Raw genomic sequence first — 22,324 nt, forward strand, 5'->3', positions numbered from 1 at the left:
TCTGATAACAAGTAAATAAATGAATTAATTAGTGTTTCCTGAATGTTTACTGCCACTTTTTTACAGCGGTATTGCATCCCGTGGCCTACGGGAATCCCTCCGTGCAACATTACGCTTTATAAACTCAATTCCTCATGTTTGGCAGCATTGGGACAAAGAAGCAAATTTACAAAAGCAAGACAGATAACACTGTCAACATGTAGTGGCTCTGTTAAAAAGGGCTTAGTTTCTTTCTAACGTCAAGAGGAAGTTAAAAGTGATACTGGAAGGAAACAATAAGGAAACCAGGCCAACAAGTGTAGGATGACTAAAAGCACAAAAGAAAGGTGTGAAAACAGGTAGAACCAGTGATGCAAATGGAAGAAGATAAAAAAAGACAGCGTTTCTTTTCGTACCTATTGCTTGAAGGCTTTGTGAGCACTCGGAACTTCATGTGAAGTTGTAAATATCACAAAACCACTTCTAAACTCATGTCATCTCCAACCTGATCCAGTCGTCTCGCATTGCAGCTGCTTCCAGATATTTCTTACGCATGGAAAGACAAGAAACCTGCAGAAGGGGGGGTAGCGAGTAGCCAATCAGAACGCAGTATACCAAGTCACGACGGCGTGAAAGAGCAAGCGCTCTCTTCTCAGCAGGCTTTTGTGCACGGCTCCTCTCCGCAGCTCAAGGCTAAGTGTTCCATTTGCATGGCAGGCAAAACAAAGACCACGACAACAGCTCTGAGACGCACATCTCATCGGGGGTATGGGCTTGCAGGCTTGGTTTCTATTAGCATTTTGTTCAAAAACTAAAAATACTGTTTACTGGCAGTCAAAACCACAATATCATGCGCTGATTCCTCAGGCTAAACATATGTAGGATGGCGATTAGTCTTAAAACGGCTACTGCAATGAGCAGAAAAAGTGGGAAGTGGATATTAGAGCCAAAATCATGCTCTAAGAACTTGGAGAGTGAATTATCAACAGTCTGCAAGATTTTATAAATAAAAATGATGTTTGCTTGGCTTATGAGTTAAATTCCAATGAATACAATACTACTCAAATGCAAAGTTTGACCAAAAATGAACACCAAATTGAAGCCTACTGACTTCCACTTATAGACAAAGAGATACTAAGACAATTTATATTCCACAGAAGTCATACAAGTTTGGAACAACGCAAGGGTGAGTAAATTTGGGTGAACTAACTGAAGGTGCCCACTGTAGGCAACAAAACTTGAAAATACTGAGTTTAGCAAACTGTGACTGTTTTAATGACTAAATTTGTTAAGCTAAAGTATTGGCACACGATTAAGGACTCTGTGATTCAACCCTTCAGCGTATAAAAGTCAAGTGTCGTATAAAGCTTATATAAACATTAAAGAGATCTTTACGTAACCCTCCTTAACAAACTCGAGTGTTACCTCTATGTGTGGGCAACATGGATTTCTGTGTCCCAGGCTAGTGTGAGTCAGCGTCAATTTGGCTATATACCGAAACTATAATTCAGAACAATTTGTGTCAGTGAAAGTACAACTCATCCTGAGAACAACCTGGACTCTTCTTTTTCTGGCATGAAATTCGGACATCAAAAGCAACGTTTCGACTGGTAGCGTCACTTTAAAGTCTCCCCGTGTCATGAGCGGGGTACATCCATAAGTGAAAAGTAAGCCAGAGAGTGTCTCGACTGACCGAGGATAAATCATGCAGTTGACAACTGGTCCTGATGTTATCACTGGTCATAGGAAACGAATAGATGATTATGACATTCAAACTTTTATTTTTGTCAGCCATCAGCTATTTTAAAGATAAAGTCATTTTTTTCTGGCCAGACTTAATTTGTACAGTGCTCTAGTAGTAGTATTAAATTCTGTCTGTATTTACTCAATTTCATGTCTTTCAAAATCAGTACGACTTTCTTTTCTCTGTGGACCACAAAAGGAGTTCAAGATGCTGTTGTCCATACAATGAAAGTGAATGGTGACCACAGCTGTCAAACAAGATTTTTAGTGAATAATGACTTAAAGGGATAATTCTGTCATTAATTACTCACCCTCATGACGTTCCAAACCCATAAGACATTCGTTCATCGAACATGAATTATGACGTTTCTACTGAAATCCGAGAGCTTTCCAACCCTGCATAGAGAGCAATGCAAGTGACACGTTCAAAAAAGAGAAAAAAATGTTGAATGAAGTCATTTTTGTTTTCTTTGCACACAAAAAATATTCTTGTAGCTTCACAACATTTCGGTTGAACCACTGATGTCACATGGACTATTTTAACAATGTCCATACTACCTTTCTGGGCCTTGAACGTGGTAGTTGCATTGCTGTCTATGCAGGGTCAGAAAGCTCTCGGATTTCATCAAAAAATTCTTAATTTGTGAATGGGTGCCATCAGAATGAGAGTCAAAACAGCTGATAATAACATCACAATGATCTACAATTAATCCACACGACTCCAGTCCATCAGTTTTGATCTTGTGAAGCCAAAAGCTGCATCTTTGTAAAAAAAAAATAAATGTATCATTAAGACATTTATAACTTCAAACCATTGCTTCTTGCTTAAATACGAGCCCTCTATCCATAATATTGCTTTCACCGGTGAAAAAGTAATTTAGTCTGAATCAGAAGAGAAATATGCACAGATCAAGTGAAAACAGTCCAATTTTGATCTGAAAGTACAACAGTGGACAGAATTTTTTTTACTGGAAGAATCGTTAGTATGGATTATGGAATATTTATGGACTATATTTTTGGCTTGAAAGCTATGGGTCAAAGTTAAAACGCCTTAATGATGGATTTGTTTTTTACAAAAACACAGCTTTTTACATCACAAGATGTTAATTGATAGACTGAAGTATATTCAGTGTGGATTACTTGTGGATAACCGTGATTATTTTTTATCAGCTGTTTGAAATCTAAGTATGATGGCACCCATTCACTGCAGATGATCGATTGGTGAGCTCATCTACTCATCTACATTTTGGATGGCCTTGGTGAGTACATTTTCAGCAAATTTTCATTTTTGACAGACCTATTTCTTATGTGTCCTGGTGTTCTTATGAACACGCATCAAAGACTGACACAGAAGAGAAGAAACTGTTGAATTAATGCGTTATTTTTGTTTTCTTTGCGCACAAAAAGTCTTCTCATCGCTTTCTAAAATTACAGTTGAACCACTGATGTCACATGGACTATTTTAATGATGTCCTTACTACCTTTTTTGGCCTTGAACGTGATAGCTGTGTTGCGGTCTATGCAGGGTCAGAAAGCTCTCGGATTTCATCAAAAAATTCTTAATTTGTGAATGGGTGCCGTCAGAATGAGAGTCAAAACAGTCCATCAGTTTCGATCTTGTAAAGCCAAAAGCTGCATGTTTGTAAAAAAAATAAATCTATCATTAAGACATTTATAACTTCAAAACATTGCTTTTGGCTTAAATACAAGTCCTCTATCCATAATATTGCGTCTGAATCAGAAGAGCAAGCGAAAACAGTCCAAAACAGTTGTCGGTGGATGTCTGAAGTGAGAGGACAACAGGTGATGGGCATTTTTTTAATTGAAGAACCACCTTATTATGGATTATGGACTCATATTTTTGGGCTAGAAGCGACGGGTTAAAGTTAAAACGCCTTAATGATGGATTTGTTTTTTAAAAACTCACAGCTTTATTTCACAAGATGTTAACTGATGGACTAAAGTCGTGCGGATTACTTGTGGATATCCGTGATTATTTTTTATCAGCTGTTTGAACTGTCTGACGGCACCCATTCACTGCAGACGACTGATTGGCGAGCTCATCTACATCTTGGATGGCCTGAGGGTGAGTACATTTTAAGCAAATTTTCATTTTTGGCTGACCTATTCCTTTACTTTTAAGTCTGTGGCTTAGATGTTAAATATGAAATAATACAAATCATTAAATTGCAAAACAATACAGTATCTCACCAGCACACTGTTGCAGCACACATCTCTGGAATGAAAGCCAAAGGACTTGATTATGTCTTCCTGAGGCTTAAACGCGGCTTCCATTGAGTTGATCTCCATGGCAACGCTACTAGTGCCATATTTCTTAATGGATACCATGGGCTCCACTGATTCAGACTGCAGGCAGCATGGTTTCGCACCAAGGGGGAAGCATTCAGAACAGTTTCCCTTTGCAGCTATTAGACATGTGCATGCAAACACACTATTACCCAAACAAACTGACAGGTTAGGGGTTTAAAAACGTTTAAGAGGCTCTTCTGGTTGTAAAAAAAAGTATTGTTGCGCTGAGCTGTAAAAACGGAATCAAATGGAATGCCAAACACCTGTAGAGCTATTACACACTGCCAATTGCCACAGAACCAAGCACAATTTCTAAGTGTTATATTTAGAATAATTCCCCTTCACTGCAACAAAATGGATTGAAGGCTACAAACATGGTGTTATGAAGTGGTACCTTCCATTCATTGACCTTTAATGTTAACATATTCATCAGCAAATGCATTGCTTTTGCTCATGAATAAACTGCAACAGATGAATGAATAAATGCATTATCAAACAGTAAATGCTGCTGATAGTTCAATCAAATTGAGATGTCACAAAGCAAACCGTCATGAAGTTCCATCTGAGCAGGTGACCAGAACAGCCAATTATTTTCTAATAATAGCGCACATAACATTCTCGGATATTGGCTACTACTGAGTGATGGTGTCTATGCCTTAACAAACCCCCTGTGGATTCATATTGATAAAACCAATAGCCTAGAAACATGCCCCTCTGTGCATTTTGATTAGAAGAAAAATTGCACTGTGATAACGCTCATAAAAAAAACACAAAACAAACAGGTTTAAACCTCTTTTGTGATAACAAGACCTTCTGATAGCTTGGTTCTGAACATGTCCAAATCAAAAACACAGCGTTTTACTGCCTTGCATTAATTAATAAATAAATAAAGAGTTCATACCGAGCTGCGTTTCCTCAAGTGTGTCAGGTTTGCGAACAATACGACATTTGATAGTGAAATCATTAGTTCAACATCTGTTCACTGTTTTCATCTTCTCCCTGTGCATTTCCGGCAATTGCATTTTTAGTTTTAGCAGGTAAAGCATGTAAATTAAACCACTTACTTTTTATGCGTTTCGTATCTGCCAGTGACTCCAAGACTCTGTAAAAACAAATAAACAAAAAAATAGGATTTCAAACATCATTTATATTAACACTTAACCAAACCGTTACTCAAAACATTGTTTAAAAACTGTCACTTTTAGGCTTTTGCTTAAAAAGTAAATCATATGTTATACAGTTATGAACTTTTCAAAACCAATACTATACTGTATAAGTATCGAATTACCCATAAGTCAAATAAAGTCAACATGACAAAAATGCATGAAACTTAAGTGCCTGAATTACTATTCTAGAATTCCACAGCAGACAAACCGATGCGTAAAACAGATGTGTAAATGTGGCCCCTCGTTGCTTACGTAAGGTGACTTAATGATATTAACACTCTACTACGGCAAAGCCAAATAGAAATATTCAATTTTCTAATTACACCATAATCAAGGCAGACACCAAAGCACTTCTGTTACCAGAAACTGTGTCCTCACGCCTGGGAATGGCAGTCTCACTGTTGTCATAGCAACTTTCGAGAATATGTTTTGAAAATTACCTTTCCAGTAGATGTGCATATCCTTTCATCTGACATCTAACGCCATGTACAAGTGCTGAAAACTGTCCACATCGATCAGCTACCAATGCATGAAACTCACCCGAAGTAAAATGTGTCATAAGTGCTATTATGGGTGAAGTGTGCAAAAATAAATTTGTACAATGCTTGACCTGATACAGTGTACGGTACTTTGTTTTTATGTGGTCTTTGGTATTTTATGCAATTATAAACAAAGCAGGAATGTTTTTCAGAGGAGACAAGGGAAAAAAAAATTTAGATTAAAAAATAATACAAAAATAAAACAAATCTAAAATATGCTAATTGAAATAGAGAACAATGAAAAAGGAATGGAACAATAATTAAACCACTTATTTTACTTGTTAGGTCAAACTACTGTCAATGAATGGATTATTTATAAAGCAAACAACTCCACACCATTCAGTCACGACCGAATCTTAAAATGGCTAAAACATGAAACGATCTGTGAGTGAGCCGGTTTTAGGTTTGGTTAAAACAGAGCTGCTTTTTTATGTCTGCAACCATCATGACACCTGTGGGTTTGATGAATAAAAGTGTGAAAAAAAGGTGAGGATAAGAACTTCAATAGTACTAAAAATAGCTTAAAAAAAAATAAAAATAGTAGGGGCAAATAAAAGCCACATATGTGACCCTGCCAAAAACCAGCCAAAAATACACTGTATGGGTTAAAATTATTGATTTTTCTTTTATGCCAAAAATCATTAGGATATTAAGTAAAGATCATGTTCCATGAAGATAGTTTGTAAATTTTTGATTAGTAATATGCATTGCTAAGAACTTTATCTGGGTAACTTTAATGGCGATTTTCTCAATATTTAGATTTTTAGCACCCTCAGATTCCAGATTTTCAAATAGCTGTATCTTGGCCAAATATTGCTTATTTATTCAGCTTTCAGATGAAGTATGAACCCTTATTATTGGTTTTGTGGTCCAGGGTCACATTTAATGATATTACTGCATTGCTACTATTGATTTTTTTTTTTTTTCTATTGATATTTTTGGAGCAACATAAAAATGCTAAACCTTTAAAAATCTTAATCTGACTAATGTTTTAATTTCAGTAATTTTTAATAAATAGCAAATACACTCCTAAAAAATATAGTTTTTTGAGGAAAGCATTTCAGGGTTTTTCTCCATATAATGGACTGATATGGTGCCTTGATTTTGAACTTCAAAAAAGCAGTTTAAATGCGGCTTCAAACGATCCCAAATGCAGTTGTAAACAATCCCAGCTGAGAAAGAATGGCCTTATCTAGCGAAACGAACGGTTATTTTCATTAAAATAATACAATTTATATACATTTTAATCTCAAACGCTCGTCTTGTCTCTCCCTAAACTCTGTTTTTGTCCGGTTCATGACAGGTAGAGTATGTCGAAAAATTCCCATCTCATGTTCTCTCTCAACTTCAAAACCGTCCTATATTGCTTTTACATTTTTTTGTTAAGGGTGTTTGATCTTCTTTGCATGTTTACTTTGCATAGACTGGGGTGGTACTTTTGCAACCATGTAGGACGATTTTGAAGTTGAGGGAGAAAATATGATTGGAGTTTTTCGACATACCCTAACTGTCTTGAGCCAGAATACACAGAGTTCAGGCACAGCAAGACAAGGTGAGTATTTGAGATTAAAAAGTGTTTAAATTGTATTATTTTTATGAAAATAACTGATCGTTTTGCTAGATAAGACCCTTCCTTAGTGGGATCATTTACAGCCACATTTGGGATCATCTAAGGCCGCATTTAAACTGCATTTTGGAAGTTCAAACTCAGGGCACCATATCAGTCCATTATATGAAGAAAAATGCTGAAATGTTTTCCTCAAAAAATATAATTTCTTTATGACTGAAGAAATAAAGACATGAACATCTGGGATGACAAGGGGTGAGCACATTATCTGTAAATTTTTGTTCTGGAAGTTGACTTCTCCTTTAAGAACATTTTAAACATCTAAAGAACCTATAAAGAACCTTTTGTATAACGTAAACATTCCATGAAGATACTTTTTAAAGTTCCTTTATTATGGAGTGTGTTACACAGCTCTAAGTGAAAGAAAACATCTTGCAAAGTTTTAAATCTGAAAGTGCACCGTGTATAAAGTTGTTGTCTTTTAAAAAGAAATAGTAGATTCAGAACAATTTAAACGAGTCGCTGTTTCATGTTGACATCAACGTGAAACATTAGCATTTTGGCCGCCCACTTGTTGCACACGCAGACCCGGGAAAACTTGAACAGCCCCCTCCCTCAAACACAGTAGCGTATTCCTGTGGATAGCATCGTGTTGAGAAGATGCTGTGCTTTGCACTGTAAGGGTAAATCCGTTAGGGTACAGTTAGGGTATGTCGAAAAACTCCCATCTCATTTTCTCCTCCAACTTCAAAATTGTCCTACATCGCTGCAGAAGTACCTACCCAGTGTTTACAAAGTGAACATGCAAGGAAGGTCAAACGCCTTTTACAAAAAAAAGATAAAACAGCAATGTTGAAACGATTTTGAAGTTAGAGGAGAAAATGAGATGGGAGTTTTAAGACATACCCTAACTGTCTTGAACCGGAGAGTACACAGAGTACGCATGTGCCTCGCAGAACCAGACAAGACGAGCATTTGTGGTTAAAAAGTGTATAAATAATATATTTTTTTAAGAAAATGACCAATCGTTTTACTAGTTAACCCCCCTATTCCTCAGCTGGGATCGTTTAGAACCCTTTGAAGCTGCATTGAAACTGCATTTTTAACCTTCAATCCATTAAGCACCACTGTATGGGGAAAAATCCTGAAATGTTTTCCTCAAAAACCTTACATTCTTTGCGACTGAAGAAAGAAAGACATGAATATCTTGGATGACATGGGGGGTGAGTAAATGACAGGAACATTTTTTCTGAAAGTGGACAAGCAATATCTGTTCACTCACAATTGTCTAGAAATGTGTCGATGAATAGTGAATGTTTGACGTTGTTGTTACTTGGAGTTCTGATAAAGAATAGAGCAATACGTTGGTGTACAAACTGCAGTTCTTTATGAATACATTTCTGCATTGCTAACGCATATACTATTGCTGTTTGAGTGTTTAATGTAATGGTCATGGGTGTTCCGTTTCCGACCAATCACAACAGACTGGGTCATCGGACCAATCACTGCAGATTAGCATCACACAAAGGAGTGGTTTGGACAAATGATTCCTTGAGCGAATCATTTTTGAGTCGTTGAGCAAAAAAGGAAAAAATAAATGCATATTATAAGACAATGAAAGTGTTTTTTGACCTTGCATGCATGTCAGCCTGTTGCTAGGGACTCCCAAAGCCAAAATGTGAATCTTTCATAATCCATAATAGAGGCACTTTAAAAGTATATAATCATTCAATGTATTGGTTGTTACTTTTAGAATAAAAATTTCCTAATTTACTCACCCCCATGTCATCCAAGATGTTCATGTCTTTCTTTCTTCAGTTGAAAAAAATTAAGGTTTTTAAGAAAAACATTCCAGGATTTTTCTCCACACAGTGGACTTTAATGGCGGCCGACGGGTTGAAGGTCTAAGTTGCAGTTTCAATGCAGCTTAAATAGTCTCTACACGATCCCATCCAAGGTCTTATCTAGTAAAAAAAAAACGATTGGTCATTTTCTATAAAAAAAATTTATTTATATAATTTCTAACCACAAATGCTCATCTTGCACTAGCTCAACCTGACGAATTATGTAAGGCGTCAGTACCGTCCCAGTGTTTACAAAACAAACGTGCAAAGTCAAACATCAAACGTAGATGTGCAAGACAAGCATTTGTGGTTAAAAAGTATGTCAATTTTTTTTTTTTTTTTTTTGAGAAAATGACCAATCATTTCACTAGATAAGACCCTTATTCCTCATGTGGAGCTGAACTGAAACAGCAATTTGGACCTTCAACCCGCTGATCCCCATTAAAGTCCACTATATGAAGACAAATCCTGGAATGTTTTCCTCAAAAACCTTAATTTCTTTTCAACTGAAGAAAGAAAGACATGAACATCTTGGATGACATGGGGTGACTAAATTATCAGGAATGTTTTATTCTGGAAGTGAACTAATCCTTTAAGGTAAACAGCGTTCAATATACAAAAATAGTGTAAAAGTAAACTTGAAAATTATTACTCTCAACCACAGAGAGACGTTGCAACCTCATTTCAAAAGTCTGCTCACACACCACTCATACACTGGTAACCACTTTATGCATAATTTGTTCAAGGAAACCAACTCTTAAAAAGTTAATTCTCATGAAAGGAGTCCTTAATTAGCTTTAATATGAAACGGAAACAGGAACGCAAGGCAATCAGCCTTAAATAACCAAAGAAAAGAAATGAGCAATTATGAAATAATTATCTGTAGACCTGTAGAGGCTGATGTGCTTTGTGCTACTGGATGTTGAAAATACTCAGTCAATATCTGCACAAAAATAGCATCACTATGTATCACACTGACTTAAAAAGAAAAGAAAATACACTTGCTAGACTGTCCAGACAGTTCTTCTGGTTAAAATCGACAGAAGGCTCAATAGCCATGAACCTTCTTCTCTTGAACAAAGTAAAGAAAAACATTTTCACATACTGAAGTATATGATGTGACTCACGTAACTGAGATGTTCAAAACAAGCTGAATCAATTTCCATTGAGGATGACACATTTGCCACAGTGTGTGGTACACGATGTTCTATTCCAAACCCAGCAGCGTCTGTGACTGAAGTCATGCTTCCTAACAAAGCTCATAGAGTGAAGAGTCGTGAATATATCCAAGAGGGACTGAGTCCCCCATGAACGTTGCTTATCTGCTCACATAGCGTCTTGATGAGATCAGCTGGAGATGAATGACAATGATCATTACGAGTGTAATTGTGTGAAACAAACTGACATCCAATTCGCCCACACTGCCATAAACTACTCTTTCTGGCAGGTTAGATTTTTCACACATACTGTAAATGCTGAATATCTGATATATATGGTGTATAGACAACATCATGTAAACCTTGGCTAATGTACTCACACTAGAGAGAATGAGACCAACAACTTGTAGAAATAGGAGGAACTCTCAATATTAGCTGTAAGTCCCACCTTTTTGGGTCAGAATTATCTTCTTAGAGAGTACATTCAGTCTGGGTTCAAATGAAAATCCTTTATTAATTAAATGAAATCTATGCTACGCTGCATGCACAGTGGCTAACGGATCCTGAAAAAAGGAATTTTTGGTGAGCTAAAAAAAAAAGGAAAAGTTTTTATTGCAAATTTGATGTTAATAAGACACAATCTTGACAATTTAAAGATCTCAGTTTTTATTAATATTAATGTCTATATAGACCAGATTTACATTTACAGAAATATATATATATATATATATATATATACACACACACACACATATATATATATATATTTATTTTAAATATACACTATCATTCAAAAGTTTAGTTTTTAATAAGATTTAGTATATTTAAATGAAATTAATACTTTAATAATATGAATAAATTAAAAAGTAAAATTAAATTGTTCAAAAGTGACAGTAAAGATATTTATAATGTTACATTTATAATTTATAAATTTATAATTTATAACAAACAATTTAAAGATTCCAGATTTACATTTACCGCTATATATATATACACACACACACACACACATACATACATATATACACACACACACACACATATACATACATATATACACACACACACACATATACATATATACACACACACACACACACACACATACATACATATATACACACACACACACACACATACATACATATACACACACACACACACACATATACATACATATATACACACACACACACATATACATATATATATATATATATATATATATACACATACATACACACACACACACACATACATACATACATACACACACACACATATATATATATATTTTTTTTTAATTTTAAATATACACTATCATTAAAAGTTTTGGGTTCAATAAGATTTACTATATTTTAATGAAATTAATACTTTAATAATATTAATAAGTTAATACATTAAATTAAATTGTTCAAAAAGTGACAGTTAAGACATTTACAATGTTACAAAAGATTTCTATTTCAATTAAATGCGGCTCTTTTTAACTTTGTTCATGAAAATGTTAATATTTTGGTGGAAATAAAAGAAAAAAAAAAATTTATAAATCATGACAGTTTCCACAAAGAACATTAAACAGCACAATGGTTAATCCATTCAATGAATTGGGTATAGAAGCTGATATCCAGTCAAGCGAAAAGTGTAAAGTGCAAGACACAAATTTTGAAACAAATTTGCAAGCAATGAGGTCAGTTACTTTACCGAGTCAGTTGACTTGATGTAAACAGACTTTCGTCATACTCAGCAAGGCCATGTTTTTGAATTGAACATTAAGATCAAACAAAATCCAGCAAAAATAAGAGTGCAGTCTTAAACCGCGTGAAAATGTGAACACAGCAAAATGTCTTGAGAGCTGCAAATGCCAGCCGACCAGCACTTTGAGCTTAGCGGCTTTGAGATTTCTAATCGAGAGAATTGCTATTGACAGCTTGTTGATTTTGGTGAAATGTCACACTCAGGAAGCTCTGTCGGGAACACGACACAGGGCTGCTCTTGTCTGCGCCTGCTTTTTAATGTCAGTGGACCTTCTGGGCTAATACAACAGTTCAGGGCCGACAGCTGTCAATCTGTGGGAGTAAAAGGAGCCTGGAAGAGCAGTAATTGCTTTAAAACACGAACAGAGACCTAGACAATGCACTGATAAAGTCTTTCTGTCTGTGATGCAGAACACTGCTCTACTAAAAGTTTCGTCGCATGACTCCGACAGGTCTGAAGATTGAACACAACCTAAAAGCAAACAGCACCAAACAGAGTTCATTCATTCATATAATGTGTTAAAGTGAGGCATCAAGCTATAAACCAGGTGTCTGAAAGCTCATACTAAAACTGACACCTCCACACAGCAGAAAAACGGGTCGCAGCTGTGCATACGGTGGACAGATAAATGCTGGGAGCAAACACTCTCACATCAGAATCTAACACACTGGCAGACAGGAAACGGAAGCATTCACCATCCCGAAATATCTGCTTGGATGGACAGACATCTGGTCTTGTGAGCTTACTAGTGAAGACTTACAGATAGATGGCTTTTACCATTTCCCTTTATAAACACGTCAAATAAAAACCACAGCAATTCTTTTCACAATACCGAACAATCCTGCTTCTGCCATGGAAGCATGTGCTAAATCTCTCTCCACTGCTGCATCACAGTTGATTTTCACTGAAGCACCAAGAATGTGTTAACCTGTGATGGGGAAGATAATCTAAAACTGTGGCTATAAGTTACAATAAAGCTACTGTTTTATATATTCTGCATATTATAGTTTCATACATTTTATATATTATATAAAGTATATATATTGGGTTCAGTAAGACTGTATGAATTTTCTTGAAAGAAATCAATCATTTTATTCATTCAGATCCATATTATATATATATACACATATATATATATATATATATCAGAGGTTGCGCTAGACTTTGTCCAAAATTGTCCGTCAAATTCTGTCCATTTAAGTAGGAAATTCAAGCAATAAATACCATTTTGCCGCTCTTTAATATATATATAAATAAATTATATTATATACAAACACTACCAGTCAAACATTTTTGAACAGTAAGATTTTTTGTTTTTTAAAGAAGTAAATTATGCTCACCATGTCTGCATTTATTTGATCAAAAAAACAGCAAAATCAGTAATATTGTAAAAAAAAAAAAAAAAAAAAAAAAAAAAAAAAAAAAAAATACTATTTAAAATAACTGCTTTCTTTTTTAATATATATTTTTAAGTGTAATTTATTCCTGAGTTTTTTTTTGTTTTGTTTCATTTTTTTTTTTTTTGAGGATTCTTTGATGAATAGAAAGATCCAAAGATCAGCATTAATCTGAAAAGTAAAACTTTTGGTCAGTATAATTTATTTATTTATTTATTGGGAAAGAAATTAGAGAAATTAATACTTTTATTTAGCAAATGTTTTTGGAGCTGCAAATCAGAATATTAGAATGATTTCTGAAGGACCGTGTGACTGGAGTAATGGTATTAAAAAATTTGCTTATATATATATATATATATATATATATATATATATATATATATATATATATATATATGAGGTACATTAAAGGGAAGTTGAAAATAATTAAAAATAATACCTTTTTTCACATTTCACGCTTACATTTGAGTGCTTAATACATGATGTGTCAGTAACCCTGTTTTTTATCAACATCAAAATTTGATTTTAAAATATTAAAACATTCATTTTCATTATCCACTATGGCCACGTACACACTGCGAGTTTCAGGAGTGACAACCGCATTTAAATGCAGGAGTGAGTCACGTAAATTATCGTTCTATGTGTGTATGGAACAGCAGTCCCTCCTGCATTTGTAACTATAGCAACATTTTGGCATCTTGCGGGAGAAAGAATTAAACAGTTTGGTATCTGCCATTTTTTCTCTAAGGACTCATTTTTGTACATTGATTTTAACTAAACTACCGCTGACAGACGTGCTGTGTTTTATTTATTAGGGAGGCTGCTTTAGAGAGTGCTGTCTTGCAGTATTGCCATGTCCTCATATTTACAAGCGCTTTTAGGCATGTTGTTTAGTCTTAGCTCATAAAGCTAGGCACTTCATGTTGTTAACAAAGTGGTCTGTTGTGGATAGGAGATATATGATTTTTTTTCATAAAGCATTTGGGTCTTTTAGTGTTTTTTGTGCTTGTCCTTGTTTGCTGGGTTTTTTTATGAAGATCTGGCAACACTGACACTTTACCACAATACTCGTGAGTGCAGCTAGCTCGTGTTAAAATGTGCTGAGGTTAAAGAGGTCATCAGATGCAAAGTTCACTTTTACATGTTGTTTGAACATTAATGTGTGTTGGCAGTGTATGTACAAATCTACCCTATAATGATAAAAATCCATGCAGTGGTTTTTAATTAATCTGTAAAAATAATATCCCCTTTTTCAAATCGAGCCATTCTGCCATCACACCGACAGAGGCCGCTCCCATGATAGTTGATTGACATGAGCGTCTTACCTCAGACCCGGTTTACTCCCAACACTGAAGATGCAGTGGATTACGTTTGTTTGTGAATGGAATGCGCCTCCCGATCTACATATATCTGTCTATGTTCGTGCAAATCAATCATGATCCAGCTCCACTTACAGCAGAAGTGAGTATAAGGGTTTTTTTTATGAATCTTTGCAATCACCTTTCCTTGCTAGTTAGCAAGTTTAGCGGCTAAATGCCGCTAAAGTAAACAGGCTCGTCACTCCACAGAGTGAAAAGAGGGGCGGGGCGAGCAGAGCTCATTAACATTTAAAGCAACCTCGACCAGAATAGGATGATTTTTAGAGAGATGATTTTGTCAAGGTAAAAAGGGTGTTGTTTTACAGTACCATTGAGAATTTTTAACCAAAGTATATTATAGACTTTTCATTAAGACCCTAAAGAATCAGAATCAACTGGGAAATGGGCATCCGATGACCCCTTTAAGACTTCTTTCACTGTTATTTTCTTACCTCTCACATACAGACAAAGACACATTTCTGATGTGCATTTAAATACATCATTAACAACTAATTGTTCAGTTCGGTTCTGTACACACTGCGTAGAATTACCTGTATTTTTCAGGAGTTAATGCGGTTGTCAAATGTGGTTGTCACTCCCGTGTTTTAGCGAATTGTGTGGCCTTTTTTTACCTTCATCACTGTTTTATTTAAAATTGTTTTGTGTTGTCACATTAATTTAAAGCACAAACACTCCCTGTAGTCTCTTAATTAATATAAGCTGAAAGAGCTGCATGTATGATAATTATAAAATAATGCTGTGCTGAATAATGCTAGACTGAATTTAAAGTGTAACACTGCAGGATGTGTCAACCATTTGCATATGGAACATAAAGTACATAAAGTTAATTAATATGTTAATGATTCAGATCATTTTCTCACCACATTAAAAGTGATTTCACACTTGCATAAGAGCTTGTTGCAAAACATGCTTCACTTATTGAAGCTTCAGTCTGATAAGCCAAGAACTGGTGGTAATCGTCGTAAAGGGAGCGCTCATGTTTCTCAGACCAGGCCGGTGCGTTCCCGCATGACAGCACCCTAATGAATAATGAAACGGCACAATTTGCTAATGTGTTGCTGAACGCCTGCGCCGTATGAAAGCCGGTTGTCACCTAGACATATAAAATGGTTGCGCAGGCCATGAATTTCAGCAGTCACTTAATATTGCTGCCACAAGGGCTGGAAGCTGCCAGGACCGGGCTGCCAGGGGCATCACCACAGCCCCCTCTTCCTCCCAGACCAGAAGTGAGATCTGGGCTATGAATGCTAGCATTGCTCCCCTAATTGGGCCTGGGAGAGGTTTAACAACCATGCTACAGTTTACTCTACTGACAAATAGAAAAATAAAGGCCTTGTTCAAATTAGCACAGTGAAGTGAGAAGTTCTAGAAGCCCTTGACTGTCTTGGCTGTCAGCTCCGAGCTTGCCTAGCCTAATCTACAGAAAGAGGTTATTTGAGTTCAGTTCAAGCTGTTCGCTTCATTCATTACGTCCAGAGCTGAAAACAGACTTCGGTTTCGGCCGAGTACGATCTTTTAAGCTGGGTCAAGAAGCAGAAGACTCTTGGCGGAGTTCAGAGGGCAGATTAGATAAACCAGGCGTCCATAATGGTCCTTCGGCTGCTAAGCAATTAGCATTTAAATGCCCTGCCGTCCACTATGCATCTTGACTGAGCCCTATATAAATTAGTCAAAGTGAATTATTGATTACAGTAATTTGAGGTCATACACCTCCGGCTTCCTCACGGGCTGCAATTATAGCTGTGCTCACGCTAACTAATTTGTCCAATTAGCGTGCTACCAAACACCGTGCAGTTTCCTTGAAATATATTGAGTTATTTTTTTTCTAAATGTGTCATGAAAGACATTTACATTTATTCATGTAGCGAATGTTTTTATCCAACTTGACTTGCAAATGAGGAATGCTAGGACACAAAAGATTTCCTCTTGCCATTTCCTGTTGGCTCATTTATGATTTGTTTGGGGACAAATAGCTTTGACTGGCTCAGTACAGTGACATCACTAATAGTTACCACCAGGGGAGTGACTAGCTTGAAGTGGCTTACTTTTGCTTGCATAGTAAACCCAAAACAACAAAATAGCATGCCTACTGGAAGGGGGGGTTTCGAGTGGTTCAAACGACCCACCCCATACTGCCAAATGTCCAGAATTTAAAAATTTTAAAGTCATAAAAAAAGTATGAAATACCTTATTTAGTAAAAGAAAAGAAAGAATTATATTTTTAAGTGGTCTTAAATTTGGGTTAGGAAAGACAAGAATCACGTTATGGATAAAAGCGCTAGTCATTTGAAGCATGCCACACGGACCATTTATCCGCTCGGATCACAACAAACAGCAGCAGAGCGTAAGTTTACTAGAGCAGATCCAGAATGAAGTGCTTGAATTCGGTGAAGAACACAATGACTCAGCGATTTAAACAGATGAAACAGTGCTGACAAACAGAAGAAACACGGTGCACGATACAGTCAGAATCATTTACCATAGATTTACTTTACTGTAACACTGACTGCACTATGGTATTGCAACAGAAATGTGGGATATATCGAATTGTATTATCTTATTAATGTAAACATGTATTAAATGTATTAAAGGAGAAATGGAATATAATTACAGTATTTTGTGATTGATCTATAGCGTTTGTACATTTATGCTAACACCACTGTTCTTCATACAAACACCTAAACCATGTAGTTAATTTTTATACCATGGTATTGAGGTGCTATAGGCCTATGTTTGTGTTTTTACTGGTTATTATGTATGCTACTATGGAAGCCTGAGGGTAAATTTTAATAACTCAAACAGTCAGAACAATTAAATTTCACCATCTAAAAATGAGGTTGTTACAATTTTTACAGATGTTACTGTTTTTGATAATGAGCATTATCTGAGCTGTATAGCATGATATCGGATTAATATATTACTAGACATTGCTCTATCCCGCCCATTCCATATTAATTCTATTTCTACAGGTCTAAAAAAAGTTGTTTTTTTTTAAAACTTCAAAAAAATTGTTATGCTGATATAATTGTATGAATCAAGTTTATTGTTAAACTAGAAAAGGATGCATAATAGAAGCAATTTCATTGCCACTTTTGATCACCAATGTACCTTTTACTATATAAGATCTATACTTCATGGTATTACATGAATTATATATATATATATATATATACACACACATATACATATGGGGAGGTATTTGAGGTACATTAAAGGGAAGTTGATGTGAAAAATTTCATGCTTACATTTGGGTGCTTTTTTACCACTGAAAATCAGTGATTTTTGTCACAGTTTTTAGTGATTTTTTCCACTTTTTCTTGAAAAACTAAGCATGTGACCCGCTGTTCTTGGTTCCATTGAAGATTCTGTACAATTTTTAGATCATGGTGAACTACATTATCATCCGATTTTACACAAACTTGTAGATTTCTGTTAGCTTGAATGCATAAATTTGCTGATTTTGAGGTACTTAAAAGGGATGTTGACGTGAAAATAATACTTTTTTTCCACATTTTATGCTTACATTTGGATGCTTGTTTTTACCATGGTACGGTAGAGTCTAAAACTCTCTATTTTTGTCGCGTAAATCTGCAAATAACAGTTTCTTTTAATATTCAAAATGACAAAAAGGTGGAAAAAGACCATATATAAACTTCTACACTATTGAAAAACCAAACATGTTCTAGGTTCCATTGAAGTTTTGGATGATTCTTAAATCATGGTGGATTACATTATCATCCCATTTTACACAAACTTGTCAGCTCGAATGCAATTTTGAATGCATATATTTGTTACACTGATATAAATTATATAAATTAAATTTATTGTTAAACTGACACTTTTGAACCCCAGTGTACTTTTACTATATAAGATCTATACTTCATGGCATTACATGAATAATTCATGGAAAACACTGAAATATTTGGCAAATGCACATCTTGTAATTCTCCTCTTCATAACTTAGTAAGATGCCCTGGCATTTTCTTTTCCGTCTTAATGTGCTGCTAAATTGATTCCACCCACACAAACAAGACATTCATAAACATCTGAAATCAGAGATTCAAACTAGGCTGCTGCACATTGTTATCCAAACTGTTACAACGTCTGGGTGCAACACGGCTTTGAAATTGTTCTGGAACGTCTTCTACCCACGCTCATCACCTTCGGCTAGACAGCAGCTCCGGCATGGCAGAGAGAGGGCAAGCTTGCCCCCTTATGGTCTCTTAATGAAGTAAACTTTCATATAAGGCAACCACACTTAAACCTGTAGAAAGCAAGTCTGTCGAAGTAGACCACCGCACCCCGTCCAAATGAAAAGAAAATAGCCCTCCCCCGTTAGACAGCAGGCAAGCTCTCTTTTTGGCGGCGCTTGACTAAGTGGACTCTGTAATGAGTCTGGCCGCCTGATTAGAGTGATAGACACGAAGGAATCCGGCAGGCGCTGCCAGAGACCGCCACAACGTGGAGGAGGAGGGGAGACAGGACAGGACGTCTGAGAGAAGTCTGGAGGTAAACATCCCAGAAAAGTCCTAGCAGGAATGTAGACCTTACGCTGGAGCGCAGGAACTAGGGGCACCAGAAGGAGGGGTTGGAAAGCAGTGAGTTAGCTCATAATACGCTAACCTTGAAGACAGAGTTTTTCTGAAAAGAAACTCTGCAGGAGATTCTCCATACAATGCAAGAAATAATAGCTGGTGAAAGTTTCTTAGAACAGGCTTTGCTATTATCAATCAACACTAATTGAAATCCATTCCGCAATCATGTGAAGATGCTTGTGGAGATGCTATTCCAGCATGAATGAAGGCTCAAGTGGTTGTTCTGTAACAATCAGAAGATCTATTTTTCAAAGAGGTTCTTCTGCCTGAAGATTTCGAGATGAATACCCAATGACGCAGTAATACATAAGATGTAACAATTCCTGGGAGCCAGCTTTTGGAAAGACTGGTTTTTAAAGCTTAAAGCATTGTACACTTTAAGCACCTTGAGCTGAAAGACTCGACCCTCAGACCAGCACTAACCAAGCACCATGGTAACACATTTAAGCAAGGGCAATAAACCACTGCATTGGTCTGTAGCATCCAACATATCTTTTGTCAGATTTTTCTCTGCAATATGCAGTGAGGTTTAAAGTCTGAGAGCACATTGGAAAGCTGGGATTTAGACTTAGACCCAGATATTAAGACTTGTATAGCTTAATATAGCATAAATTATGGCTCTTACTGAAGAAAACCCATAAAAGATTTACATTATTTAAAAAATCCACATCGTTTTAAACATATTTTGCACTATGGGGGGCCGCCATTATTTCAATGACATGAAATGGTTGCACTCTGTGAGCTACTGGCATTACCTGTTGCTATTTGTACCTCAATACAACTCAGAAAATAAACCACAGATACTACATTGTGCAGCTTTTGGTTGTGATATTCAGTTGAAGAGCAATAGAGAAGCAATGTAAGACTTCACTGCTTTCCTAGCAATAAGAAGAGGAGAAAAGAATGGGATGAATAAAACTTCCTAAAGACCCACGTCTTTGTTCTCTCCACTTTAGCCCTAATGCCTTTGAGGGTTTAAGCAGACCACAGCTAATGAAAGAGCTTACGAATGGCAGAGACAAGAAACGCTAGATGCCATCTTGACAGGATGTAAACATGATGCGTGTCATGACGCCGCATTCACTGAAGGACTTTCTCAGAGTGGATTTCACTCGAAATCAGCGGACGTTTAGACTCCTTGTAGTGGAAAATCAATGGTATGGTATTTGGTTCAAGCATACACTTATATCCATCACCATCTGTAAGCTTTTTCAATAGCTGTGGTCATTGTATCAGTATTTTATTTTCCAAATTGTGTTGTGGCAAAAATAGCAACAGGTAGCGGCAGTAGCTCACCAAGTGCAACCATTTCACAACATCGAAATAATGGTGCCCCAGATAGACAAAAATATGTATAAAACGATGTGGATTTTTAAAATAACATAAATCTTTCATGGGTTTTCTACCACATATTTCAGTAAGAGACATTACTTATGTTCTATATTAAGCCATAAAAGTCTTAATACCTGGTGTTCCCTTTATCTTTTTTTTTTTTTTTCAAGATTTTAAAGAATTTCATGGAAGCCTGTTTTCACCACTAAATAAAAAAACAAAAAAGGAAATTACGACTTTTTATCTCACAATTCTCTTTTTCTCACAAAAATGACTTTTTTCAGATTTGTGAGATATAAACTCAAAATTGTGACTTTATAACATGCAGTTGTGAATTATGACAGTAAGTCAGAATTGTGAAATATAAACTCGCAATTCTGAGAGCATATCAGCCTTTTTTCCCCCTTCGAATTGGACTTTATAACTCGCAACTGCAAGTTTACATCTCACAATTCTGAAAAAAAAAAAAAAATCAACATTTTTTCTCAGAAACGCATGACATGAACTCGCAGTTGCAAGGAAGTCGCAGTTGTGTTATAAAGTTGCAATTCTGACTTTATAACACAATTGCAAGTGAACAACACAATTCTGAGAAAAAAGTCAGAACTGTGAGTTTATATCACAATACTGACTTTATAACTCACAGCTGAGTTTATATCTAATAATTCTGAGGGGGAAAACGCCAGAACTGTGAGTTTGTATCTTGCAGTTCTGAGAAAAAAAGTCAGAGATGTTGAATGTGTGAGATGAAAAGTCACAATAACCTTTTTTTAAAATTATTTTTTAATCGGGGCAGAAATGGGCTTCTATAGAATTAAAAACCAAAAAAACACTAATGGCAAAAATAATTGGAAATAGGGATGTAATGATATTATCAGTATCATAATTATCATATTTATCTATTTACTTCAAAATAAAAGCTTAAAAGTGCAGCATGAATTGCTGACAGCTAGCAGTTTAAACAGGTAACATTACTGCAGTCCAAATTCAAAATATCTTTTTCAAGTGTAGTAAATAGTAAAGAAGTATTTGGAATTTCCCTACTGTAGTGTAAAGGAAAAATAATATACCTATGAAATGTTCATTTTCATTTATTTTGCAGTGCAAATGTTTTACAATATATGGCTATTATATTCATTTGTTTGGCTTCCTAAAAAACCAGTGTGAATGTAAATTAGACTGAGACAGTATATCACAAATAAAAAGAGGGTTGCGTCCCCTTTAAAGTTCAGGTCAAGTCAATTCACTGACTTTTTTCTGACTCAAGTTTTCTTAGTTAAGAACATAGGTTGGTAGTTGGTAGTAGTTAAGAACACTCTTATTTTGAACTCACAAAGTGCATTAGATAGAATAATTTAACTTATAAATAAAAAAATAAAAAAATAAATATAAATTATATATATATCCAATTCTTAATTTGTCTAATGCTTTTAAAATATTGCAGTAAATATCACATCGTGGACCTCATATTGCGATATTATCGTACCGTGAGAGTTTATGCAGTTCGCCTGTGAATTGGTTTAATTATGCTGGATATCTAATATTCTCAATAACTGATTTG

The 22,324-nt window shown here is 35.6% G+C and overlaps 1 protein-coding gene across 3 annotated transcripts in view; it reads right to left on the reverse strand.

Annotated features, from left to right (window-relative positions):
* Positions 1–22,324, reverse strand: part of ankfn1 (ankyrin repeat and fibronectin type III domain containing 1) — a 103,369-nt gene that overhangs the window by 51,866 nt on the left and 29,179 nt on the right. For 2 of the 3 annotated variants that reach the window (XM_051124306.1, XM_051124307.1), the window contains one exon: positions 5,097–5,134. In XM_051124306.1, coding sequence (XP_050980263.1) covers positions 5,097–5,134 — 38 coding nt within the window. Of the gene's footprint in view, positions 1–395; positions 534–5,096; positions 5,135–22,324 lie in introns of those variants that run through there. The other variant, XM_051124308.1, reaches the window with a different exon arrangement.

The sequence above is a fragment of the Labeo rohita genome, chromosome 12 (assembly GCF_022985175.1).
Source record: "Labeo rohita strain BAU-BD-2019 chromosome 12, IGBB_LRoh.1.0, whole genome shotgun sequence".
Taxonomy (NCBI): domain Eukaryota; kingdom Metazoa; phylum Chordata; class Actinopteri; order Cypriniformes; family Cyprinidae; genus Labeo; species Labeo rohita.